At 44.7% G+C, this 27,483-nt stretch overlaps 3 protein-coding genes across 4 annotated transcripts in view; 2 read left to right on the top strand and 1 right to left on the bottom strand.

Moving 5' to 3' along the window:
* Utp20 (UTP20 small subunit processome component) overlaps positions 1–7,930 on the top strand; it is an 80,996-nt gene extending 73,066 nt beyond the window's left edge. Inside the window, exons 55-62 of one of the 2 annotated variants that reach the window (NM_001191779.1) lie at positions 197–328; positions 973–1,105; positions 2,785–2,972; positions 3,579–3,650; positions 4,770–5,051; positions 5,760–5,886; positions 7,124–7,269; positions 7,427–7,930. In NM_001191779.1, the coding sequence (NP_001178708.1) occupies positions 197–328; positions 973–1,105; positions 2,785–2,972; positions 3,579–3,650; positions 4,770–5,051; positions 5,760–5,886; positions 7,124–7,269; positions 7,427–7,582 (1,236 nt within the window). In that variant the 3' untranslated portion in view covers positions 7,583–7,930. The remainder of the gene's footprint in view (positions 1–196; positions 329–972; positions 1,106–2,784; positions 2,973–3,578; positions 3,651–4,769; positions 5,052–5,759; positions 5,887–7,123; positions 7,270–7,426) is intronic. The other variant, XM_006241227.5, reaches the window with a different exon arrangement.
* Positions 7,931–11,386: 3,456 nt separating this feature from the next.
* Positions 11,387–22,558, bottom strand: Arl1 (ADP-ribosylation factor like GTPase 1). Its single transcript, NM_022385.3, has 6 exons — positions 22,462–22,558; positions 20,442–20,579; positions 17,984–18,065; positions 16,474–16,585; positions 12,046–12,224; positions 11,387–11,671 (listed from the first exon to the last, which is right to left on the bottom strand). Exons 1-6 carry the CDS (start codon positions 22,463–22,465, stop codon positions 11,641–11,643), a joined length of 546 nt encoding a protein of 181 aa, NP_071780.1. The 5' UTR covers positions 22,466–22,558; the 3' UTR covers positions 11,387–11,640.
* Positions 22,559–22,929: 371 nt separating this feature from the next.
* Rps12l4 (ribosomal protein S12-like 4) lies at positions 22,930–23,717 on the top strand. Its single transcript, NM_001106777.1, has one exon. It carries the CDS (start codon positions 23,319–23,321, stop codon positions 23,715–23,717), a length of 399 nt encoding a protein of 132 aa, NP_001100247.1. The 5' UTR covers positions 22,930–23,318.
* Positions 23,718–27,483: the final 3,766 nt, after the last annotated feature.

Raw genomic sequence — 27,483 nt, 5'->3', positions numbered from 1 at the left:
TCCTCCCTGTCCCTCTCCTTTAACCTCTGTTTTCCTCTCCTTGGCCCTTTTCTAGTTTCCTGTCACTCCAGGTAAACACACATGTATAAAGCTAGGGTCCGCATAGGAGGGCCAGCGCATGGCGTTTATCCATGTTGTCTCTGGTGTTGATGACATCTGCCTTTCTGTAATCCATCCCGTTGTGGCTTTTTTATAGCGATTAAATAGGCAACTTGCTGCCCTGGCCTGTGGTTTATTTGTGGAAAGTGAAGGAGTTGACTTTGAGAGAAGGCTTGGAACTCTTCTTCCTGTGATTGAAAAGGAAATTGATCCTGAAAGTTTTAAAGATGTAAGTAATTTGCTAGGTACTAAAACTTGGGACTCAAATTGAGTCAGTATTTAAACATGCAGTTGTTGTTAGTCAAAGCAAGAATTCACTGCAGCTGGTAAAGGAAATATTTCCTCAATGGAGTGCTTACCAGCGTGCCCTAGCACCACAGAAACAAGCAAGTAACAGCCTGCTCTCGAGATGTACACCCATAATCCCGGGGACAGACAGCCTGCTGTCATGATGCACACCTATAGTCCCAGGGACAGCCTGCTGTCACAGTGCATACCTATAGTCCCAGGGGGAGCCTGCTGTCATGATGGCACACCCATAATCTCAAGCACTTTGGACACCTGCATGGTATAGACAGTGAGATACTATCTAAAAGCCAAGTGGGGGTGAAGACAAATTATCTTCCATGACCTATGAAGTTAGAGACTCTCAGCCAGAGCTTCTTACTCCACGGGTGTATCTGACAGTATCCAGAAACATTGTTGGTCTCAAGGCTGGGAGGTGGGCGTGATACTGGCAAAGTGGTAAGGTGGCTGGGAATGAGGGCTGTTGCTGTGATTGGGAAGCCTAGTAGAAACAAACGTGCTAGAGAGACGTGGATTGGGTGCTTCCGGGTCATTGTGTCAACTGGCATGCGTTCTCCATGTGTTTAGATCATAGAGGAGACGGAAGAAAAGGCTGCCGATCGCCTGCTGTTCGGTTTTCTCACCCTGATAAGTAAACTCATCAAGGAATGTAATATTCTTCACTTTACCAAGCCCTCTGAGACTTTGAGTAAAATCTGGAGTAAGTATTGTATTTAGTCTAACATTGTAGTTATTACAAAAATATTGAAAGAACTTGAAAATTAAATAAGAACACTACAAAAAGTAAATTTTTTTAAGTTCATAAGGAAAACGTAAAGGATCCCATCAGATTATTACACTGAAATGTTTCTTTGTGGGGGAAGGGTATTTCTTCGTCACTAATTCATTTCATTTATGAAACAAAGGATATTAATTTTTGAAAAGGTAAAGTTGTCGAAGTGCTGCGTGGTTTCCTTCACTCCACAAGCACACGCTAGCGTGCGCGCACACACACACACACACACACTCTCTCTCACACACACTCTCACACACTCTCACACTCACACACACTCACACACATACACTCTCACACACACACACAGACTCACACACACTCTCACACTCACACACACACGCACACTCTCACACACAGACTCATACACTCACACACACACTCTCACATACACACACTCTCACACACACACTCATACACTCTCACACACACACTCTCACACACATACGCACACACTCTCACACACATGCACACTCGCTCACACACTCTCACACACACACACGCACACTCTCACAGACTCATACACTCTCACACACAGACTCATACACTCACACACACACTCACACACATACACACACTCTCACACACACACATGCACACTCTCACACACACACACTCTCACACACACACCAGCTCTTCCTCATCCCCTTTCCTTCCTGTGTTCCCCCAGCTTGGGGGTCCTTGTTAATAAAAAGGAGCAGCGGGAGGAAGGGAGAGGGGTAAGACTGTTGGCAGCACAGTCTGAGATCTACACACACAGTGTATTTCCTTCCAGTCGGCTTATGAAGTAGGTGTTTCCCACATGGCTTAGTTCCCTAGAGATGTTAGTGTCCTAGTGTACTCAGCCAGCATGTCATGACAGTACAGCTCAGTAGACGCCCTTTTCACTTGAGGACATTAAATTACCATGTGTACTCTAGAGAACTCTCCCAATGCAGAGTGTAACCCAGAACTTTAGCATATACGTTTAGATTAGTCAGTATGTGGACATTCACAGAGTGCAGTGGTCAAACGACTGCACATTAGACTTGCACTCTTCCTGCCAAGAGCAGCGATGGAGAGAGAGAGGCCTGGTGTCCATCCTATTGCTGAAGCACTGCGTTCTGGGTGAGGTGGGGCTCTGTGTGACCCCAGCTTCCAGGAGCACTTCTTTCCTCTAAGGTAAAGCTGCACTCTCCTTCACAATTGTGTCTAAAGGATGTTACCAGAGCACACACCCAGTAGAAGGCCCTCAGAAAGAAATGGTTGTTTTCCGTCACCAATTTCTTTTAGAACCAAGCTTGTGTCTGCACACGTTTCCATCACTGACATACAGATGGTCTGAGAACAGCATCTTCCCGCCCTGGGTTCTGAAACGAGCTCGTGTGGCACCAGCTCTAGGAACGGTGGGCTTTCCTGTGTATGTACACATGTTCTGTGCATCCTTTACCAGACGGTGCCAGGCTTTCTGCCTCTCCTCCCCGGCTCCTGTGGCCTGGGAAGCAGGGACAGCCATTTTCCTCTGCAGCTCCTCGGCTCCTCGGTCCAAGCCTGTGAGCAGCTCCATGGGTGCCTCCATCTGTCCCTCCAGAGAATCAGGGTGCCTGAGAACGCATCTTCTCTTTCAGGTCATGTGCATTCTCACCTCAGACATCCACACAGCTGGGTGTGGCTCACGGCAGCCCAGATTTTTGGATTGCTCTTTGCCTCTTGCCAACCAGAAGAGCTCATTCAAAAATGGAAAGGCAAAAAGGCCAAAAAGAAGACCTCAGACCCTGTAGCAGTCAAGTTCCTAACAAGTGACCTTGACCAGAAGGTACCATTCGTTTTCTTTTAGTTTTTAAAGACAGAGTCTCCATGTAGCCCTGGCTAGCCTAAAATCAAGCTGGCCTGAGTTACTGTACCTCCTGCCTTGGCCTTCTAAGTCCTGGGAGCTGTACCACTCCATGCCTAGCTTGGGTTTTGTTCTTGCTGCTTGTATGTTTGCTAAGGTACACTTTCTCTGAAGCCGTTTTCTCCCCTTCTAAGCTGAGTGAGGTGTTTGCTCTGGTGTGTGGACCGTGGTTCTAACCCATGACTGGGAGAGATCCCGCTGATGACTTGCTGCACACGGAACTAATAGTAGCTTTGTTTGGGGGCTTTTGTTGGGGCCGGGGGTTGGTTTGGTTGTGAGACACAATTTCACTAAGCGTAAAGGAGTTGTGGAGCTCACTGTGGAGCCCAGGCTGGCCTTGAAGTCACAGGGCTCCTCTGGCTCGGGTTCCTGGTGTGCTCGGATGATGTCAGAGGTGTGCGACCACACCTGGCTGTTACACATGACTGGGTCTTTCTGTTTGGTTGGTGGATTTTTTATTTTTGTTTCTGTTTTTTAATAAACCAACAGATGTGCTGTCTGTCTGCTCATGTCCGTCTCTTTTCACAGATGAAGAGTTTCTCTCTGGCTTCGTGCCATCAACTGCATTCCAGGTTCTTAGATGCGTCCCTAGGAGAGCAGGTAAGGGTGTGGTCGGCTCAGGGTCAGAGCCGCAGACTGACACAGGCTTGCATCTGCTACTGGCTCTTCTGTTTGTAGCCAGCTTTCGTGTCTGGCATATCTGACCAAGTGTAAACGTCCACGCCAGCGTGTGTGTGTGTGTGTGTGTGTGTGTGTGTGTGTGTGTGTGTGTGTAAACGTCTATGCCAGCGTGTGTGCAGTTACACGTGCTGTCTCGTTGATTCTGGGGTCAGTACTGGAATAACTCTTGGCTTCCCCACCATTCCCTATCCCACTCAGTGACTAAGCTCTACAGGGGTTAACTGATGGTGTAGGTGTTGTAGCACAACCTGATAACATATTTCCTCTCCACCCCGGAAGTTAGAGAGAAAAGATGCTGTCCACATTCTGCCCTAAGCACTGGCTGTCCTTAGAAACAGATACATTATCCCATCATTGAAAATCGTTTATGGACTTCCATAAGAGGAAATGTAACTGTAGCCGGTATAAGAGCTCATGCCAGTAATCCCAGCCCTTGGGAGGCTGAGGTGGGCAGCTTACCAGCAGTTTGAGGGCAGCCTGGGCTACAGGTCTCCACTCTTATGTTTAAAACGTGAATGGTAGCATGGTTTATCATGGGGCAGGGGCAGGGAAGGGATGGGTGGCAGAGTTAAACGCTCGGCCTTGATTCTCAGACTGCTGGGTCGTGGCTGAGCACTCGTGACTGAGCATTCGTGACAGTTTACATGTGGACCTTATAATAACTCTGAGCTCATTTCTCATTTCCTCCTGGTAATACCACTTCAGAGAGACCTTTTACAGCTGACCCATAGTATGGATAGACACCAACCAGTCAGTTAACACTACTGCTACCTGACTCCATTCAAAGAATTTGGTGCAAGGTAAAATAAGAAAGGTTATTCCATAGGGAAATATTTTCTGTGATTTTTAAGGACGGAACTGAGACAGGTGGATAAGTTCCGTGAGGGTGAATTTGGATGCTGTCTATGGAAGGACTTAAGAATTTGAAGCACACAGCCATCAGTGCAGCGGTGCTGTGCTTTCTGTGTCTGTCCACTGCACTTGGTTAGGCTCCAACGAGCCATACTTGTTTCTAACTCCCCCTCCTCATCTTTTAAGGTTGTTAAGAACTTACTGTTCATAGCAAAAGTCTTATATTTACTGGAACTTGATTCTGAGAACAAGCAAGAAAGGTTAAAAGACTCGGAAGAACAGGACACGTTAGGAGATGCTCTGGCCAGAGAGGCGGCAGAAGAGAAGGCTGCTGCAGATGGGAAGACGGAGTCCAGCAGAGAAGAGAAAGAAGAGCCCAGCAAGCCAGCCACATTGATGTGGCTGATCCAGAAGCTGTCCCGAATGGCTAAGCTGGAAGCTGCCTATTCACCCAGAAACCCCTTAAAGGTACAGAGCAGGACAACTGAAAGTCTCTGTTGTTTGCTTGTTGTTGTCTAAGAAGGTTCTCAGCACACTACATAGTTCTGGCCGGAGCTCTGCTCTGCCCTCCTGGAATTCACAGGACTCTGGCTCTGCCCCCAGATGCTGGCGTCAGAGGTGTGTGCCACCATGCCTGGCTCCTGTGTTTTCACACAGGGGTTGGGGTGGTTGGTTAGTTGGTTGGTTGGCTGGGTTTCAGTTGGGTTTTGGTTTTCGGAGAGAGAATTTCTCTGTAGCTCTGGCAGCTCACTATCTAGGCCAGCCTAACCTCCAGCTTAGATTTGCTTGCCTCTGCCTCCTGAGCCTGCACCACACGCCCAGCTTGACACGGGCTCTGACGAATTTGCCTGAACTTGCTTTATATCCTAGGCCAGTCTGAAACGTGTGCTGGAAGGAATCCAGCCTCAGCCTCCCGTGCTCCATTTAGAGGCATCAGTTACATGCCTGATGTGTGGTAGTTTGGGTTTGGGGTGTTTGTTTTGGGGCTTGGATTTTTTGTTAAATATTTTAACATTATCCATGAGACTTTCAGATCCTTGGGGTTTTCTATCTTGAACCTAAAAGTGTAACACTATCTATCGCACAATAGAGTGAACTCTGCTTTCAAATGAACACTTTTTGCATGACAGAATGTTGAGCAGAAACATTTCAAGTGAAAACGCTGTCTTCTTTCAGAGAACCTGCATCTTTAAGTTCCTCGGTGCGGTGGCCGTGGATCTTGGGGTAGACCGGGTGAAGCCCTATCTCCCAGTGATCATCGCTCCCCTGTTTCGAGAACTCAACAGCACCTATTCAGAGCAAGGTAACCCTGCCATCTCTGTCCTCCTGAGGGTCTGCACACTGGGACCCCTTACTTCTTGTCTGGATGCTGGATGACCCCTTCCTTTCTGTCTGCCTCTCCTGCTAGAGTTCAGGGGAGAAAATGGTTAATTGACAAACATATATTTTCCATTGTATCTAGCAAACTCTCTGTATGACTCAGTCATGTCAGAATGGTGTTGAGACTGACTCACGAGGCAGCTGGACCTTGACAAATTCAAGGCCAAAACAACAGTGAAGCACCGTCTCAACGACTGTCACTTGTGCATAGCGATGACTGTCCTGTTCGGCAGTTTGCAGAAGGCCTAAACCTTACAGTGATCTGGGCGGGTGCTGTGCTCCTGCAACCCCAGCCCTCTAGGGCCTCAGGCAGGAGCTGCGAGTTTGCGGTTTGCTTAGGCTACATGGGAAGAGTATCTCAAAAAGGGAAAAAAAAACAAAAAAACAAAAAACTTTTAAATAGTTTAAAAATAAGACAAAGGAAACAGATTTGACATTAGATCCAAAGTTTTCAAATTTTGCTTATTCACAAATACCTCATAATGTATTTTTTTAAACGTGTGGCCTAAATAACTAAGTAATAGAGAGAAAGTGGAAATGAGTGTCTGATTTCACGGAGATCTTAGCAGTTGGTCCTGAGGTCCTCATACCCAGTGCTGTAGTGAGGTGCACATTTAGAGACTGATTTCAGCTGCTCGGCCCAGCCCAGCCTTTGCTCAGGGATATTCTTTAGTGCCCAGAGTATTTGGAACAGTCCGTTCTGTGTGTTAGGGACTTGGTACACATCTTAATCCCCATGGCGTTTGAGAAATAGGCAAACTCTTGTGGCTGATTTGCATTTTATAGAGAGGAGACATGGAGAGTAGGAGATAATCCAGCTTCTTAGTCTGTCATCTCAAAAATCCATACTGTGGGCACAGCTGGACTCTGACCTGTGAGAGAGGCCAGAGAGTCTGACCTCTTCCACCGCTGCACAACTGGGCAATCACAGAACCCAAAACACTGCCAGGGTGCTGGGTTGTGTACCGTCCTCACAGCCAGGTTCCTGGTGTCTTGTTGCATGCTGGCTAAGGTGGAGGCCACAAGGCCACACCCTCCTTGTCGGGCCCTCAGAAGCCTGTGTCAGATCTGTGTTTAACAGTAACAGTCATGACAGCACAGGACTTTAGATGTTACTTGGATGTGTGATTGCCTCTAATCTTTTATTTCTGTGTGATTAGATCCTGTGCTGAAGAATTTATCCCAGGAAATCATAGAATTACTCAAAAAGCTGGTTGGACTGGAGAGCTTCTCATTAGCCTTTGCCTCTGTCCAGAAACAGGCTAGTGAAAAGCGGGCGCTCCGGAAGAAGAGGAAGGCCCTGGAGGTGAGGTTCCGTTGTAAATGTGGCTGTGCACACGTGTGCCACTGTTCTGTGGGAGAGGAATGACACGTGTTCATTAATGACACGTGTTCTACGTGTGATTTGGATTCTTTTCATATGTGCTTTAAAAGTAATGAATGATTTCCGGTTTCTCTTCAAGTTTGTAACCAATCCTGACATTGCCGCCAAGAAGAAGTTGAAGAAACATAAAAATAAAAGTGAAGCAAAGAAGAGAAAGATAGAGTTCCTGCGGCCCGGCTACAAGGCCAAGAGACAAAAGTCCCACAGCCTCCGAGACTTAGCAATGGTGGAGTAAGGTCTCCCTATGTGCATTACATTAACTCAGCCGTCTTCACCAGGGTGCAAACCTGAACGTCCGGCTTTAGTCCACTGGGCTGAACGTCTGGCAGATTTTGTTTCTTATGTAAACTTTGGGAGGTGGGTGAAGCTCAGGCAACGGGGCTGCCACGAGTTTCAGAGCAGCTGGACTGAGACCGGACCTCAACCAAAAGAAATTAAGTTAAAACTTTGGCATAGATTTGTAATGTATATTTTAGTGTAACCATACTTGTATTTTTTTTTAATTAAAATGTTTATATGCTATTCCTGCCTAAAAAAGAATATGATATTACATGATAGGATTTTAGCCTAATTTTCACAAAAACCTGGTGTGTTGTGTACCTTTAATCCCGGCACTCTAGTGTCACAGGCAAGTGATCTCTGTGAGCTTGAAAACAGATCCTGCCTCAGAAAACAAATATAAAGAGGAAGATATTAGGAACAAGTGAGGAAAACAAAGTATGAGAACATGTAAACTTATCTGAAGGCGTCTGAAGTCTGCACAGTGGACACAGCCGGGCTGAGGCGGTCAGTGACTGAAAACGCCCTGTTCCCAGGTTCATCCATTGGTTGAGTGCATACAGAAGCAAAACCCCAGAAAAGTTGGTGGTAAGCTAATTAGTGGAAGACAAGACAGTGAGCTTATATTTAATGCATGTGTTTGTTAAAGGACCATATATGTGGTCCTGTAAAACGTGAGTGGACAGAGAATGCGCTCAGTGTTGGAAGAGAGCCCTGAGGAGGAAGAAGATGCAGGTCCAGTGTGCCGGCAGAGGCCTGAAACAGCACGAGCAGTACCTGCAAGATTTAGAGCTCTCCTCCAGATTCTCACATTTTGCTTATGTGCAAAAACCTCATAATTAAAGTGGAGCAAACAACAACAGGAAACAAAAATTAGTAAATGGTTTCACTGGAACTTTACCAGTTGGTTCTAAGGTTGAATCCGCCTGAGTGTGTAGTGGCTCACACATTTAGAGGAAACTGCTCACTGCACTCAGGATGGGTGAAGCAGTGTTCTTCAGTGCCAAGTGGGAAGACAGCAAGTTCATCCTGTGTTGTTGTTAGGCACTTGGCGGACACCTAGACCTGATGACTCAGACGTGTTCCTGTTTTACAGATGCAGCAGACAGCCAGTACACCACGGAGGTGTGTGAGGCAGTGGGCAGTAGACCAAGATCTCACACGCGCACACACACGCACACTCACGCACACACATACACGCGCACACACACACACACACACACACACACACACACGTATCCAGATTTACTTTGTAAACATCAACAACGAAACTCAGGGTTTATTGCAGCCTGTGGGATGAATCAACAGAATCATGATGAGATTGAGGTGGCAGGGGCTGTGTGCCAGGCAGTGCGTGCCTGCCAGCCCCCCTGTTTCTCAGTGTTCCAGCACTCAGGACCTTTAGCTCTGTAAATGACTCTTCTGCCATTTCCCAGCTATGCCTCTGACCAGATGAAAGCTAAGGTATAAATTGCAGGGCCACTTGCCTACCTGACAGACATATACCAACTTTCTATTTTTTGTATGATATATATTAGGGTATGAGGGATGCACTTATCTGTGCGTGTAGATGTGAAGGTCATAGGTGTTGAGTTCTATCTTCAAGCACATTCTGCCTTACTCTTTGAGACACTGGACCTTGCCATTTCAGCTAGACTGGCCAACCTAGACTGGCTAGGCTGTCTCCAGCCCCGGTACTGGGCTGGAAGATCGTCTGGCCTTTTACACAGGTCTGGTTAGAAGACATTGATCCTCATCCTTCCATAGCAAACGATCCACTGAGCCACTACTGGCCTCAAGTATGAATGTTCCCATGAAACGGAATGTTCAGATATATAGATACTAGTATTCATATAAAAACAAAAGCTGTTGCCCATCAAAAAGGTATTTTGTTTTGATGAGTTGTACTAAGAATAACTGCCTTGTTGCAGTAAACTTAAAATACGGCTTTCTTTCAGCCTGCACTAAGTGTGGCGCCCTAGTACCCCACATGACATCTGTGGGGTATTTTCATCTCACCCAGCCTGGCAACAATCTCTCTACCCATCCAGTTCCCAGGGCAGGTTACCACCATGCCACACATACACATCCCAATTCCATGGTGGCCCAGTGTGTCTAGCTACCACTCTCTTGAACTCAACTAAATTGCCACATGAAAGAACATACAATAACCTCTGACCCAATTGATAAAATATAATTTGCCCACCTAGACATACAAAGCCCTGTACACATCCATCCCTTAAGCATATTCATAACAACCTGTGAATGTGCAGAGAGGAATCTTAACATCCGCCTCCATGTTCTCCAGGCTGTTCCCTCCTCTCCTGTCTCCTCCTCTAAAACCCTTTTCCTGCCCATCCTTCCTTCTCGTCCAATGACAGGCCTCGTTCTATCTTGTACCTGCCTTCACCTGCAGTGACATCATCCTATAGTACCTGGAGGAAGAGCGTTCCTAAAAAGATTTCAAAGAAGGCAAACTACACAGTAGAGGGAAGAACAAAAAGGTGATGAGTCCCAAGCTGGCTATGGCGGTTACAGAGCCACATGTTTCCTCAGCACTACAGGGGCCAGACACGAGGGTCACTGGGAGTTTGAGGCTAGCTCGGAGCTTAAAGATCCCACAGGAGCCAAGTCCATTCACCCACTTGCCCAAAATGACCACATACATGGCGGGGAAGACTAGAGCCCAAGTTCCTAGCAATGCCTAACTTTTAAATGCCAGTTGTCCAACTAATTGAAAGAACTCCACGGCGTTATTAACACTTTGGACCATTCTGCACACTTCAGTTAAGCATGTGGTGCATTACCAGGTTCAGAAAATTCCTCAGAAGACAATCTTAAGGCCTACACAGTATGCCTAATCTTTAAAAGTAGGACTATTTAATTTTTGCTATAGAACCAGTAAAACTTTTATTTTTAGCCAATTTCATACCAAGATAAATGAATGGAAGACAGTAAGGACATCTTATTAATGAAGGAAAATGACTGGAAGACACTAAAGACAAAGCTTATTAAAACTGATTTTTATTTCTTTTCATGTGCAGTTTTTGTATTGTGTGGTGAACTCCTCAAACAGCCATTTGGGATCCTTCTGTATCATTTTACTAGCATAGACAAGAGTTCATACAAACATTACTTTGAATATCCGTAACAACTTGAGCATGAATGTTTTGGTTGGTTGGTTGGTTGGTTTTCTGTTTTGTTTTGAGACATAGCCTCAAGCTGCCCAGGCCGGCCTCAGACTCACCACAAAGCTGAATTCTTGGTCTTCTTGCCTCTGTCTCCTGAGTCCTAGGATTACAGGCGTGTGCCACCACACTGTGGTGTCTGTCTATGCTCCCAGTGTTGGCATTTCCGATACAGTCTGATTTAGGACAGTTCCTGACCCACAAGCCTGACTCTGAACCCTATAACACCTCACTGTAGGGCTGGCAAAGCAATCTAGCAGAACCCCACCTTCCTTACAGAGTTCCTGCACAAAGTTCAGGTCAATACAGAAAACGCTTCTGATGAAGCGTTATTATTGTAAGATAATGTGAGTCAGTAAAGTGAGTCTGCTAAGCAAATGACGACCATACGCTCTGTTTCTAATCTACTTTGCTAAGACTCATCTTTGGAACGCCTTAATTCATTTTAGGGGAAAGAGTCTGAGCTAAATATTAGTGTTTATACAAACAAGATGAAACCACTAATTTAAAAGTAGGACGGTTCCCCCAAGAGTGTACATTCTTTAATAGAACTGTATCTGAGTAAGAATTCCATACAAATAGAATATATACCTTAACACAAGAAAACAAGGAAGAAATATTTTACATTACATAAACCATTTGGGTGATTCGATCAAGCTAACCCTCTCACCAGATACTTGCTTTTTATATTTATTACAAATAGTGAAGTCAGGTCTGTATATGCTAGAATCACACAGTCCCTTCCACCAGTCACGAGAAGTACATCTGACTGGTTCAGTGAGTCTGTGACGGAGCGTTTGGTTCACAGGCGCTGATGTGAATGGACTCACTGTCTGCTTTTCAGTGTTTCAACTAACCTGGAGAAAGGAAGTGCAATAGTTACCAACTCACTTCAAAGTACACAGCATGAATGGTAATAATATAAACTTCACAATGGAGGTGCACTAAAAGCTCTTTAGATAACAAAGATTAATACAGATCAGAAGAGAAACACCAAGTATCTACTGATTTTTATTCTGCTTTTTCTTTTTTTGAGACAAAATCTGAAGTAGCCCAGGCTAGCTTTGAGCTCACCCAGTAACGAAAGGTGGCCTTGAGTTCCTGACCCTCTTGCCTTGCCTCTGAAGTGTTGGGATCGTAAGCAGGCACGGTCTGAGTGCAGGTATATACATTTACTGTTATATACTCTGCTATTACTACTGGGTTGGACATACGCACACACGATACTTGCCATTCCATTGCCTCGTCGAGGCCGGTGCCTTTGGTTGCTGACGTTTTAAAGATCTGCCACTTCCGGTCCTTCAGGGCGGGTAACCCAAGCGCATTGGCCATTTCTGAGGGCGTCATGGCCTGCTCCATGTCCTGTTTATTTGCAAACACCACTAAAATGGCTTTCCTCAGCTCCTCTTCCTAAGTAAGATAGAAAACGATTTCATTTCCTCTAATTAATTTGCATTCGAGTTTGGGGGGTGGGGGGATGTGTGTGTGTCCGTATTCCTGGACAACTCTAATTCACTGGGTCGTTAAAAAGAAAAAAGAAAGACATGAAGTGTAAGGGAGGGAGGGTGGGGAGGGAGGCAGAGTGGAGAGGGAGGCAGGGTGGAGAGGGAAGAAGGCTGGGAAGGGAGGGAGGCAGGGTAGGGAGGGAAGGCAAAGTGGGGAGGGAGGGAGGCTGGGGAGGGAGGCTGGGGAGGGACAGATGGAGTAGAAGTAGAACAAGGAGGGGAAAAGGGATGTACGTGTACACACACACACACACACACACACACTCGAGACTTTATGGACACACAAGCAGAATGTCAAGCCCACCATGGACACTTCATGCATGCTAAATAAGACAGAAGCAGTCAAACACCAGAGTAAGAACCAAGTCTGCACCAGCCTGGCATGTGACAAGCAAGGTCAAGCCAGCAGAAGCTAAAGGCAAGACCCTCTCACAAAGAAGAACAGCCAATCCTCCCTCAATGGGTTCTAGCTAGTCCTGGCTTCCTGTTTTATTTGTTGATATTTACCATATCTGAATGTAAGTGGTTTGATTATAATGAAATCTATTCCTTTGTAAGCCCTTCCCAGTGTTTCAGAAAGGTTTTCCCAATCCAGAAACCCTAAGTGCACTCACCCTCTCATTCCTGTGGCTAGTTTTACAAAGAAGGCAAACCCTAAACTGCCTGTATGTTTTGTTTTAAGGTTAACAATACAAACTGGCGCTAGACCTAGATTTGACATAATCACGCCTACTGATAGAAGCAGAAGCTACGTCCTAACCCTGACTTCTGCTGAGCGGCACCCCACCCTGGTTTTGAACAAGTCTTTGAACTATGTAGCCCAGGACGGCCTCCCAAACAGAAGCATGCATCTGAGACTGCAGGCCTACCTCTGGGAGCTCATAAATCAAATCCTCCTGTTGCAGCTGACCTCATAACAATCTTGTGCAACCCAAAAACTATAAACTGAAGTTAACGGCTGGTTTCTTTGAAATGACACTTTATGTAATGTGAACCAGACCGAAATAAGCCGCTGCTGTGAAATCCATTATCTGTGACAATAATTGAAGAAAACGAGATCAAGAACTTCAAAGAGAGCAAGAAGTGTAAGGAAGGGTTCTCAGGGAGGGGAGGGGAGGAGAAAATGATGGAATTGTATTATAACCTCAAAAAGGAAAATATTTATTTTAAAAAAAGTCCTTTATAGCAAAAGCAATTCCACAGTTCCTAAAAACTAATTCCTTATCCCCAGGCAAGCATGGTAGCACACTATTACCTGAGAGGCTGAAGCAGGAATATGTCTAGGAATTAAAAACCACCATGGGCTACTACATAGTAAAACCTTGTCGAGAGACAGAGAGAGAGAGAGAGAGAGAGAGAGAGAGAGAGAGAGAGAGAGAGAGAGAGGGAAATCTTTATACTTTAATTTGATCTAAGAAGCTCATCAACAAGGTTGGGGATTTAGCTCAGTGGTAGAGCGCTTGCCTGGCAAGCGAAAGGCCCTGGGTTTGGTCCCCAGCTCCGTGGGGGGGCGGGGGGGGCGTGGGCGCGGGGCGCTCATCAACTATGCTACATTGTAAAAAAGTTAAGCACAGGTAAAAACTATTAAGTTTGTAACTCACAACTCCTAAGCCATTACAAAGCTGGTGGTCCAAGAAATTACAAGTCCACAGCCCTCTGCTGTGTTGCGGTCTATAAAGAGAGGGTCCCCTCACCTAGTCTCAGTGCTGTTTGAGGAGGGCTGGGAGGTGTGGTCCAACTGGAGAAGCAACGTCACTGGGAGCTGCCTTTGGGAGAAATGGTGCCATTTCAAGTTTCTCCCTGGCTCCTGCTTGCAGTGTGAGGCGTGCGCCCTCGGCTTCCCACTCCTGCTGTCATGCCTTCACTCCACCATCCGACTCTGACCCTCTGGAACCAGGCCCCAAGAAACTTTTCTGTAAATCGCCCTGGTCATGGTGTTCTACCACAGCGAGAAAAGAAAGTGACTAATACGCCTGAGTACCAAGTAGCCTAGAACTAGTTACTAAGCGTCAAATAACTGGGAAAGTGGGAATTTTAGACAAAGGTACTATCCATTTAATTTTTCAGAGCAAATTCTACTTGGCAGTTATTAAATGAATCAAAGCAAAATTAATTTTATTGTTTTATTTAATGAATGCTCCAAATTTGATTGTCCAAACATTAAATTATAAATGATCTCAGTCAATAAAATGTATCGAGTACCTGTATATAGTTCAATAGTAGAACTCATGTACAAATTCAATCCCCAAAACCATTAAAAAATTAATTGCTAGGCATAGTGACCTTTAATCCCAGCAATTAAAAGGCAGAGCCAGGTGGATTCCTGTGAATTTAAAGAAAGCCAGGGCTACATAGTAAGACCTAATCTCAAAAACAAACACAACTGGTAGAGGTGGTGGCACAGCCTTTAATCCCAGCAATGGAGGCAGAGGCAGGTGGAGTTCCAGGACAGCCAAGGATACACAGAGAAACCGTCTCAAAAAAAAAAATAAAATAAAATAAAAAATGACAAGCCAAACAAACAAAAGCTGATGGCAAAACAAGATCGTGTCGCAGAGGAGAGGCAACAAAGCAAAGACCTATGAGACGGAGGGAAGAAGAGCTGTGACGGAAGCAAGCGCGGCGACTTCAGAGAGAGAGTTCCGAGAAAAGTGAGACCTTGGTCACAGCACAGCGGAGCCAGCAATCCAAAAACGCACGGCTGAGCACAGTGCTTCCAAACCATCCAAACCATCCAAAACATCCAAAAACAAGAACCTTAGAAGGCAGAGCGGAAGAGACGGCCCAGGACTGACCCCAGAGCACCTGCTCCTCCTCTCCCAGAAACTAAGTTCAGTTCTCAGTCCCCATAACAGTGGCTCCCAACCCCAGCCCAGGGGCATCTGACACCCTCTTCTGGCCTCTGAAGCACCAGCATACATACGCATGTAGACACAAACACACAGACACAAAAACAAGTCTTGTAAAAGTCACTGTGGGGGAGCAGGATAGCTCAGCAGGTAGAAGTTGTCTCATCAGCCTGGCAACCCAAGATACATCTTTAGAACCTACGTAAGTTAGAAGACAGCCAACTCTACATAGCTGTGCTCTCACCTCCATGTGCAAATGTGTACACACAAACATACATGCGCACTCGCGTACACATGCCTGCACACACACACCAAAAAAAAAACAAAAACAAAAAACAAAACCAACACCCTGGTAACTTTTTAACTTGACTTAGTTTAACTTACAAGCTCTGAACTTTCTAAGGCTCACGTAATGATTACAAGAAGCTAGAAAGCTGGATTATTATTCAATCTATCTTTCCAACTGTATCTCCAATAGGAAGTAACATGCACATTTTAAAAAGAACAAGAGGGATAGAGGATGGATACACACACACACACACACACACACACACACACACACACACACACACACCACGGAATGGCAACAGGTATGGCTCTGGTTAAGTTCACTTGCTGCTTATGCAGGGGTCGGCCCCCATTTGATCCCCAAACTCACAGAGTAGATTACAGCATCTGTAATTAACACCCCTTCCAGCCTCTTCAGGTGATAGTAAGTACAGAACCATACATGTAGCCAAACACACAAATAAATAAATAAAAATAAATCTTTGAGAGTTAGTCCGGTGATTAAGAGTACTTGTTGTTCCCGCAGAGGACCCAGGTTCAATTCCCCAGTACCTACACAATGGCTCACAGTCATTTACACCTCCCTGCCCTGAGATCTGATGTACCCTCTTCTGAACCTCCACAGACACCATGCATGTACATGGTCCACCCACATAATACAGACAAAACAATCATATAAATAAGTAAGTCTCTGTGTATCTGTGTGCATTTTAATGTGTTTACATTTTTATGAGCATGTTATATGCGCCATGTGTGTCTGCGGAACTGGAGTAACAGACCACTCAGCTGTCACCTGCACACTGCCTTACAGGTGCTGGCAATTGAACCAGGTACTCTGAGAGCAACCAGTGTTCTTAACCACTAACCCATCTCTCCAGCCCCCAAAAATGTATCTAAAAGAAAAGGAAAAGAAGGGAGGAAAGTATCCTTGAATGTTTTTAATTATTACTGCACATGGTAACATACACGGAATGTGAGTGATCCCTCTAGCTCCTTCACTCTTAACTGTCTGCTTACCTCCAACATGGCAACTAACTCTGACTTGGAAATGCCAATTCGGTCTCGGTCACAACTGTCAACGACATAGATGACTGCATCTGTGTTTGAATAATAACATCTCCAGTATGGCCTAAAGAAAATCCAAAAACATATCATCCCTTGCAAAATACCTGACATGTCAACTTACATGCTGGACTTGGTCAATGCTGGAGACGGGGGTTACATGCCACCCCTGCATGAGTTATGGTTTCTAACAGAGCCACATCCGGCATCACACTCAGTATGACTGGGTTGATAGGAGAGTGATAAACATTAAATTACAGGCCTAAAACTACAGTTTCAAGCTTTGAACTTCAGGATAAGAAGACACAAATATAATTTAAAAAAAAAACAGTAAATACACTGATAGAAAAATTACCCACAGACCTGATTACTGTAATTTATCAGTCTTTAACCAGGGATCCTTTTTTTTTGGTTTTGTTCTGTTTCCTGAGACAGTGTTTCTCTGTTCGCTCTGCTTGTCCTGGATTCACTCTGTCAACCAGGCCAGCCTCAAACTCACAGATCCTCCTGCCTCTGCCTCTCAAGTGATGAAATTTAAAGTATGCACCACAATTGCCTGGAATTTTAAATGTGACTTTTTATGTCCTTAACCACTGTTGACAACCAGGAGTAGAACTGTATACAATTAGAAACAATCTCAGAGCAGGGGGTGGCGGAGCACCTATAATCCAGCACTTGGAAGGTCGGGGCAGGCTTGCGTCTGTAAACTCCAAGGCCTGCTCTACAGAGCAAGTTCCAGGGTAAGCAGGGCTACATAGAGAAACCCTGTCTCAAAAAAACCAAGAACGAAATCATAATAATCATCACCTCAAAGTAACTTACCAAATAAAATGAATGGCTGAACGGCTGAGTATTTAGTGACTGTATTATAATCAATGTTCCTCCTCCCCTCCCTCCCCACTCCGTCTCCCTCTCTCTTTTATTTTATCTTCTATAAAAGTCTCACCCTGGCTATCCTGGAACTAGATATGTAGAGCAGACAGGCCTCTAACTCCGAGTCCCTCCTGACTCTGCCTCCCAGTGCTGGAACCAAAGATGTGCACCATTATTTTTAACAGCAACCTTATTACTACTACTCTAAATGGGTCCCCTAGCCACTGACATTTGCCAACTACTAGATTTCAGTTGGCTCCTGCATTTCTATCAGCCTGCGTGGACTTGCATGTATGCCAAACAGTGTCTCAGAGGGGAAAATGACAAAACCCAAACCAGGGCCAGTTTTTGAACCTTCTAGGTTCTTGTGAGAGAATTTTCATTTAAGTGACTATCTGAAAAATCGAGTTCCTTAGATTTTAATCACTGGATGCTCTAAGGACAATACATAGATTCAAATTCTACCACATCTTAAACAATATGACTCCTATCTAATTTCCAACGGGGGATATATTTCGGTTTAGTGTTGTCAGTGCTAAAAAGAGCCAGGAAATGTTAAATACCACCAAATGATCTGATGTTCACACCATACCTGATACTTGTCTGTCCGCCTAAGTCCCAAACTTGGAACTTGAGATTTTTGTATGTCACCGTCTCTACATTAAATCCAATAGCTGAAAGAGAAATCAACACATATGTAAACTGATATTCTCCACTTTCTCCACTCTCACAAAGTGTCCAACCCACTGAGTGTTAGCAACTGCTTGTAATTTTCCATCACATTATGGGTTGGATTAATATAACAATATTTTCATTCTCATTCATATTCTCATATACATATTCATATTCATTCTCTCTCTCTCTCTCTCTCTCTCTCTCTCTCTCTCTGTCTCGTTGGCTATCAGGCCCCAGATATCTGCCAGTGTGCCTCTCCACTGCTGGGATCATAATTGCGCACCACCACGACCACAGAGTAGGCAGTTGCTACCTACTGAGCAATCTCCCCAGGCCGGAAGTCCATTATGGTAACTACCCAGGTATTGGTATATAAGAGTTCATTCAGGAAGTCTCATTTGAAAAGTGGTTATAGATTCAAAAGCTGAAGCTCTGACAGACAGTAAATAATTAAAATTAATATAAAAGACTAGGCTCTAAATGCAATAAAGCCATGTTCTCTGTAGGCTGCAGCCTTACAGCCCCTCTACAGTCATCTCGAGAGCTCACGTATAAAAAGGTCACAGCTGGACAGTCAATATCTCATCCCTTTTGTCTGTCATCCTTAAGTGTAATGACACCACGCAGCTGAAACCAGAAATTTATTTTCAAAGAAAATCTAAATGAGGAGAAAGTAATGCTGAAAACACTTAGGGTAGAACACCTATAAAGTTTGCTCTCATTTCCTAAGCTTAAAAAAAAAAGTCAGGTGAGGCTTTTAATCCCAGGGCTTGGGAGGCAGAGGCAGGCCAGCCTGGTCTACAGTACAGAGTGAGTTTCAGCACATCCAGGGCTACAAAGAGAAACCCAGTCTCAGAAAATAGACAAACAAACCAAAAAAAAACATCAGAGTGAAAACTGACTTACAATCACCTCTGATTTTTGTTTCCTATCTTAACAATGTGCTGATGAATGATGTACTTGGCAGGTAAGTAGACATACGTATTACAACTGAAAAATAAAACCATGGCAAATGTAGCCAACTGAAAAGCACGTTCCGCTCTTCCTCAGAACTAGACAAGTGCAGGTCTATGGTCATCACTGTCAAGAACACTGTTTACGTGCAAAGGACGGGCATGGAAACAGCGCACACTGCCATCCATATGTTGCGTAGCACTGTGCACTGCAGAAGCCACAAAAAGCTACCCACGTGGAGAGGAGAGATGTCTCAGAAGTGAGAATCAAAGGAAATGAAATGGGCAGAAAACTGCAAAAGGAAATAACAGAAGCTACAAAATCCAAACATTCCTCCCTAAAAGCAAAAGAGAAAAACCCTGGATGGCTTAACAGTGACAAAATGGGAATATCCAACAGAGTAATTCAAAGCACACAATTTAAAATCTTCAGTAAATTCTATAGACTCTTCAATTTAATTAAAATGTATTAATCGGGGTTGGGGATTTAGCTCAGTGGTAGAGCGCTTGCCTAGCAAGTGCAAGGCCCTGGGTTCGGTCCCCGGCTCCGAAAAAAAGAAAAGAAAAAAAAATGTATTAATCGTATCTCTATAAATTTAGCTCAACAAAAAAACAAAAAGCACCAAGAGTATCCACCCCCAAGTAGTAAAATAGGGAGGACTATCTGCAGATAATAACTGTCTAAGACAGCGAGATAACAAGGCCATGAGCAGAGTTAAAATTAAAGTTCAGGGGGATGTTTGCCCGGAAACCGGGAAAGGGAATAACACTCGAAATGTATATAAGAAATACTCAAGTTAATAATAATAAAAAAAAAAAAAAAAAAAAAAAGTTCAGGGGTTGGGGATTTAGCTCAGTGGTAGAGCGCTTGCCTAGCAACCAGAAGGCCCTGGGTTCGGTCCTCAGCTCCAAAAAAAATAAATAAATAAAATTAAATTAAATTAAAGTTCAGGTGTTTCTTCTCCTTGGTTTTCAGGTACCAGGTCATTTCAAACTTGGCTTCTAAAATTCCCATTTTTAAGAAGTGATCTACAGAATTACTTAAGAGAAATTGCACTGTGATTCGAGTAATAAATATTCAGAAAAAGGTGCTTTGTGTGCAACAATACCAATTTAACATCTACGTACATCATTATACAAGTTGGCAAAGTACATCGTATGCCTGCTTTACTCCTCAAACAGTATCTTCATTAAGCAGTAAAGATTTAGTGACTTAAGCCAACTGTAACTCTAAACAGAGAAGCCTGTTTGTGTTCTAGACAGGTTCAGAACCTTAAATTGCACCAAAATGCTGAGTTTATTTTCTTTTAAATACTGTCAATATCATTTCCATACTAGAAGTTTAAAAACCTCTACCATATGACTCATTTATTCAGAAAGCTCTATTGGAAACATGGAAAGTTGTATCAAACCAATACTTACTGGGAATGGTAGTAACAACTTCTCCAACCTGCAATCTGTACAAAATTGTCGTTTTTCCAGCACCATCTAATCCCAAAATTAAAATCCTCATTTCCCTGGTTCCAAAGAGACTGGAAAATATACTTGAGAAAAAGCCACCTACAAGATAATAAAAACAAAAATGTATTTGACGTCATCTTATCAATTAGGTCCACGAAACATTTAACCTTGCCTTTTGAGAGCTATGTGCCTAATTAAATAGCAAAACACTGTCCTGGATGCGCAGGTAGCTACTCTTGCTTCCAGTGAAAGATGTAACTCAACAGCAAACACTAACACGTGAAGTTCTGAGGTCCTGAGAAACGTCAGGCAGGCAGAAGATATCAGACATGTAGACACTGCCCTCAGGAGTCCAGTTCATATCTATCAATAGAACAAGGACAGGGTAACTTAATGCAGTCTCGTCCTTACCCTTACGGCAGGAGACAGTGGCACAATTGAGTGCTCTGAGTGACAGAGCAGTGACTGTACAGGGGCAGTACCAGTATAAGCCTTCAGGGCACTCTCCATTAACCCACACAACCACCTCAACAAACTAGGTTGTTGTTGCTTTGTTTATTATTATTGGGGGGGGTGTATTTTTTGAGATAGGGTCTTTTACTTTATAGCCCTGGATGACCTGGAAATCAGCATGTAGACCAGGCTGGCCTCAAACTCATAGAGATTGGCCTGCCTCTGTTTCCTGAAACAGAGGAACTCATTTTAGACAGAAAGACTACATTCACTACTTTAATGAAATCTTCCCAGGAACCTTTATGTACCGAAGGCACCCTGAGATGTAAAAGTATTTGTGCCACAGATACTTGCCTTCAAAAGTCACTAAAGGGTTAAAAAAAAAGTCACGATATAAAGTGAGAAAATGGAAACTTGTCGGGAGGGTTAAGAAGGAGAATATGCTCAACATGCAATATACACTGTTACTACACACACACACACACACACACACACACACACACACACACACGTAATTTTAAAAATAAAAGGCAAAAGCCTTTTGGCTAGTGGTCCAATAATACCAGCTACTCAGGAGGCTAAAGCAAGAGCACTGTGAGTCTGAGGTCACCTTTGGCTACAGTGAGTTGTGTGAGATCCTATCTCAAAGTTTTAAAAGGGCTGGAACTAATACAGCTCAGCAAATGGGCACTGCCTAGCATATTCAAGGCTGACTTCCAACAGCACTCACATGAAGACACACACGCACACAGAAAGGAGAGAGGAAGAAAGAAAAAGATGTCACTTTGCTATTTGGGGGCGGAAATGGCACAATTAAAGCTGCCTACCCTAGAAAAACAAACCCAGAACAAGCAGTAGGCAGAAGGAATGGGTGTGACTTGACAAAGTCCTTTCGGCCATTTACAAGTCCAGAGGCGGAAAAACAACGCCGAAGGGTAATAGAGAACCGAACAGAATTACAATGTTTTTGAGAAAACTGAAGTATTAACAGGAACCGAAGAATTCCAACTGGAGCATCACCATAGGGTGCGCTCGGACGTCTACCGTAGTTCCCTCACCTGGAGAAGTGCGAATCTGCGAACCAACATTAAAATCTCACTCCCTGTCCCGCCGTACTCTCTCTCCCACTTCACAATCCACCTAACTCCACCATCTCCGCGGACAGCTAGCTACAGCGGGCGAGCAGACAGGAGCAAAGCAAGGAGCAACAAACCTGTCCTCGGGTTTCTAAAAGTGACGCAGTCCCAACACCCACACAGAAGCCATCAAACTTCCACGAAGGGTCAGACACCTCCGTGACCTGCAAGCTACCTGGCAGGCACCCGACGCTCCGTTCCGCCCACCCAACCGAGATGGGGATGCGGGATAAGGGGGAAAGGCCGGGCTGGGACCAGTTTGGACCCCGCGGGTGCAAAGGACCGAGCCGGGAGGTGGGGTCTCCCTGCAGGTGAAGAGCCAACGTAGCGAAGATCTGCCCGCGGCCCGGACGGTCCCTTCGGCCGACAGACGCCCTTCCCACGCTCCTCACCCATGATGGACCGCCGCCGCGCCCTCGCCGATCCTCAGTGACAGGCCGGGACTCGGCAGCGACTCCTAATTGAGCCGGGGCGCCGCCACGTCCACTGTTCCCAGACTCCGATTCCGAAGACGACTCCTCCAAGCCTGGTCAGCCAGCAACTTCCACGTCGTCCACTCAGCGGGGGCGGGAGCCAGAGCGAGAGGCCACTGCGACTGCGCGCCGAGCACGGCGATCTGGGCGTCCGAGTCGGCGCTTTCGACGCAAATTCCTGGTTCTCTGAGCGTAGCCAAAATGAACGCCACGTCTATAACAAAAAAAAAATTTTGAAGACCAAAAGTGTTTCCTGATTCCACTTTTATGGACAGTAAGCCCTTCTCAAATATTAAAATTGGACTCTTTCATATTAAATTCTGATATCAAATAGTGGCGAATCGGCTAACGAAAAATAAAAAGCTCGATGAAGCGAAGGCACAGAATGCTGGCGCAGGGTGCAGCGTCCTGGTGGTTGCAGATCCCGGTGCAGTCTGCGGAGGCGGTCCACTTTCCTCTAAATGCATTTTCGCAGGAGGAGCCAGGGTTACGTAATAATAACGAGAAAGCTCACCCGCACTCACTGCGTGCCACCAACACAGGGCACCCTCGTACCCGAGGTGCTTAATTTTTTGTTCTCTGGGTGGCCACCTGCCCACCTTTCCGCCTCCGCAGGACTGGAAACTTGCTACCTCTTGCGACTTGGGTTGGAAGTTACGTAGTTTTAGGTAGTGAAAGGGTTTGGTGTTTAAAATTCTTAGAAACGCTTCCTCTTCCTGCGCAGCCGCTCAGAGGCTCGAGTGCGCTCCAGGTTGGATCCACCTGTAACCCACGCCATGGCCAAGGAAGACACTGCTGCTGGAGTTATCATGGATGTTAATACTGCTTTGCAAGAGGTGCTGAAGACCGCCCTGGTCCACGATGGCCTAGCCAGAGGAATTCACGAAGCTGCCAAAGCCTTAGGCAAGCGCCAAGCCCATCTCTGTGTGCTTGCAGCCAACTGTGATAAACCTATGTACATCAAGTTGGTGGAAACCCTTTGTGCTGAGCACCAAATCAACCTAATTAAGGTTGATGACAACAAGAAACTAGGAGAATGGGTAGGCCTCTGCAAAATTGATCGAAAGGGGAAACCTCGTAAAGTGATAGGTTGCAGCTGTGTGGTGGTTAAAGATTATGGCCAAGAATCTCAAGCTAAAGATGTCATCGAAGAGTACTTCAAATGCAAGAAATGAACAAGAAAATTGGCTTACTTTCTTTTAAGTTCTTAAAAACAGAAAAGTACAATTATCTCAAATTCTTGAGTTTTCGCCGGAACTTTTTAGGAGATTTTCTTCCAAATGTAAACTTTGTATTGTTATGTTCTTCTTTATAATGAAAATGTTCATCTTTTTGGAAATTTACAAACTGCATAAGATTTAGTCTAACATTATTAGGGTTTTACTGATAAAACTATATGCATGTTGCAGTGTGATATGTATGAGGAGTGATTACTGTGAACATAGGCAAATCCTCATAATTTGTTTCCTGTATGTTGTGCACACTGAAATCTATTTGGCTTTTTTTTTTCTTTTCTTTTTTTCAGAGCTGGGGATCGAACCTAGGGCCTTGCGCTTGCTAGGCAAGCACTCTATCACTGAGCTAAATCCCCCAACCCCCTATTTGGCTTTTTAAAAAAAAAAAAAAATTATTTATTATATACTCTGTAGCTGCCTTCAGACACACCAGAAGAGGGCATCAGATCTCATTACAGATATTTGTGAGCCGCCATGTGGTTGCTGGGATTTGAACTCAGGACCTCTGGAAGAGCAATCAGTGCTCTTAACCACTGAGCCATCTCTCCAGCTCCTGGCAATTTCCAAATAGGCAGTGTATTGTTATTAAATACAGTCATCATGCTGTGACTATACATCTAATGGGTTTGTTCATTCTGTTGCAAAGGAATCTGTACTGCTTTACCAATGTATCTGCATCTGTGTTCCATCCACTGACAGTCACCGTTGTGCTCTCTGCTTCTGAGTTTCCTCCATAGATTCCACCTATGAATTAGATCTCCCAACACCCTCAGAGGTAGAAATGTATGATTTTGTATTAAGCTTATTTCATTTGGCAGAATGGCTTCCAAGTTTGTGTTATAAACTAGTTATTCTATTGTTAAGCATGGGCCTCTATACATTCAGATGATATTTTCTACATTAATACGATTATTCAGGTTGATTTCGTACCTTTTTTTTTTTTGGTAGCTGTATTTTTTATACTTTTTGAGCGTGTGTGTGCCCGTGGCATGCATCTAAGTATGAACACATGAGGACAGGTGCTCCCAGAGGGCAGCAACATCTGGAGCTGTCCAGAGCTGGAGTTATAGGCAATTGAGAACTACCTGATGTGGGTGCTGCGATCCAAATTAGGGTTCTCTGCAAGAATAGTAATTATTAACTGACGAGCCACCTCTTCAGCCCCCACTGATTTTCTATATCGACGATCGCGATTCATGCTGCAGGAAACATAGGAGCGCATTGCACTCTGACACACTAACTTCGTTTTCTTAAGGTAAATACCACAAAGTAGATGCTACCGTACTTATTTTACTTCTCGAGGAAACTCCATACGGTTTTCCATGATGGCTACAGTAGTTTACATTCCTGCCAAGGGTCTCTGTTTTGTTTTTTACTTAAATTTACTGCACAGATGTTGAATTAAATCTCCCAACACCCTCCTCTTCACCCAAAGCCCTGAATTCGCAGAAACATTCCTTGCAAGGAAAAGTCATTGGGAAAGTGAATTTCTACCTAAACACCTGTAAGGTCTGCAGAGTGATCTCTCTAGAATGAGGCACTATTGAGTTTATTAAGTAAACAATCAGCAAAAGTAAGACCTTGAGTAGCCAGTAGGAGACAGAAGCAACAGATAATAAAAAACAGCAATCGAGGTGTGCACAACATCCAGCAGACAACTGGGGTAGCCCGGTAGAGAGAGCAGACAAAAGGCAGCATCAAATCAGCTCTTAAACATCTAGCAGAAATCATCGAGAACCCTCATCAAGACAACAAACTAGAGCTCCTGATCAGTGTCTCCCCTAAAGCCTCTGGGTAAAAGGACAAAAAAACAGACAATCATTGAGTCAGACTTAGTCATCAGGGAAAAACCAACTGGGGAAGTGGCGCGCGCCCAACGTCTCGCCAGTAAGAACGACGCGCGGCAACAGGATTCTTCTGCAAACAAGCCTTTACTGTACAGCTCTCTTGAACAGGGACAGGGGACCACGAGCGGCAAAGTCGCTCGCCTTATATACACAACAGTATGCTAATAATCTCTCAGGGATTGGTGGGGCACGGATCACCCCACTATCACCCCACTACTTGTCCTCCAGGGATTGGTGGAGAATGAATCACCTCACTAGCATGGTACCGCCCCTCATTAGCATATTAACGGCTAACTGACACCAGGTGCAAAAACCTGCCATGCGCAGTACCGTTGTTCACCACTGGAGGGCGCCCTACAAGGAAGGAACCCAGAAAGCAAGATTCATGAATTCAAGAGCACAGCATTTATTCCACTGATGAGCTGCTTTCCATGGCTAAATTCTGGCTGTTTCCACTCTGGGCATTTTTATATCATGGGGTAAATATTACTAACACATGTTGGGAATGCTTCACCTTCAAGCTGTTTTCAAGGACACAGGATTCTTTTTCTTTTTTAAGATTTTATTTATTTTATGTATGTGAGTACACTGTCACTCTTCAGACACACCAGACGAGGGCATCAGATCTCATTACAGATGGTTGTAAGCCACCATGTGGTTGCTGGGATTTGAACTCTGGACCTCTGGAAGAGCAGTCAGTGCTCTTAACTGCTGAGCCATCTCTCTAGTCCAAGGAGTCTTTTTTCTTCGTGTTCCTTTCTGTTTTTTCTCTCCAGGTTACAGATCCAGGGACCAGCCTGACTCAGCACAGGGAAGTTGTAGGACACTTGAGGCTGAAATAGGACAGTCAGCCCTGCCTTCAGCTTCTCACCTTAAATAGCACATGATGAATTGCCTGTTAATGATAACACCTGAGCCTTTTTAAGATTAGTTGTAAAGACTGCCTCGTCTTTCTAATGCTTTACACATAAAGCATGCTTATGATTCCACTGACCATCTCACCCCTTCTCCCAGCTCCTCTCTAACATGAGTTGCTACATTGACAGGTTTTGGTCATTGCTACTTCAAATTTAGGCTCTTGTAGATTTATCTTGGAGTACAATTACATAAAATACCTGAGAGAATGGATTCTCTTTTAAAAAGAGGGTGGAAAGGAATAATATGCCACATTTGTAAAGGCCGGGCAGCACACACCTTTAGTCCCAGCATTTGGGAGGCAGAAGCAGTGCATCTCTGATTTCGAAGCCAGCCTGGTCTACATGGTGAGTTCCAAGATAAGCCAGGTCTACATAGAGAGATCCTGTCTCAGAAAGAGGGTGGGGAGGTGGAAGGAAGGGAAAAGAAAGAGAAAATACACCACAATAAAACTACTGTGAAAATAACAAGTCCGGGTAGGCAGATTTTGTAACTCTCAACATCTCCACCCTGAGTCATCTCTGCAGTTCCTCCCAGCACCAACAGGTGGCTCCCAACTGTAACTCCAGGTCCAGGGTATATAGGGTATATAAGGGTTTTCTAGAGACTCAGTCCACGGGCTGGATGTCTCAACTGGTCTTCAGTACTGCTGGAATCCCAAAGAAGTAGGCTCCAAGTCAGTGAAAGAGTGGATGTGCTAGCAAGGCAAGGGTAAGCAGGCAAAGAGCAAAAGCTTCCATCCTCCATGTTCCTGTACAGTCTCCCAGCAGAAGGTGTGGCCCAGATTAAATTAGATTTAAGGCGATTAGATTAGATTAATGAGATTAAAGGTGTGTCTTCCCACTTCAGGATCCAAATCAAAACAGTGTGTCTTCCTGTCTCAAAGATTCAGACTAAAAGTGAATTCACCCAAGCACAAATAATCTCTCACAAGTCCGCCCTCC

The sequence above is a fragment of the Rattus norvegicus genome, chromosome 7, assembly GCF_036323735.1.
Source record: "Rattus norvegicus strain BN/NHsdMcwi chromosome 7, GRCr8, whole genome shotgun sequence".
Lineage (NCBI taxonomy): Eukaryota > Metazoa > Chordata > Mammalia > Rodentia > Muridae > Rattus > Rattus norvegicus.
This window is presented reverse-complemented; position numbering and strand designations above follow the sequence as displayed.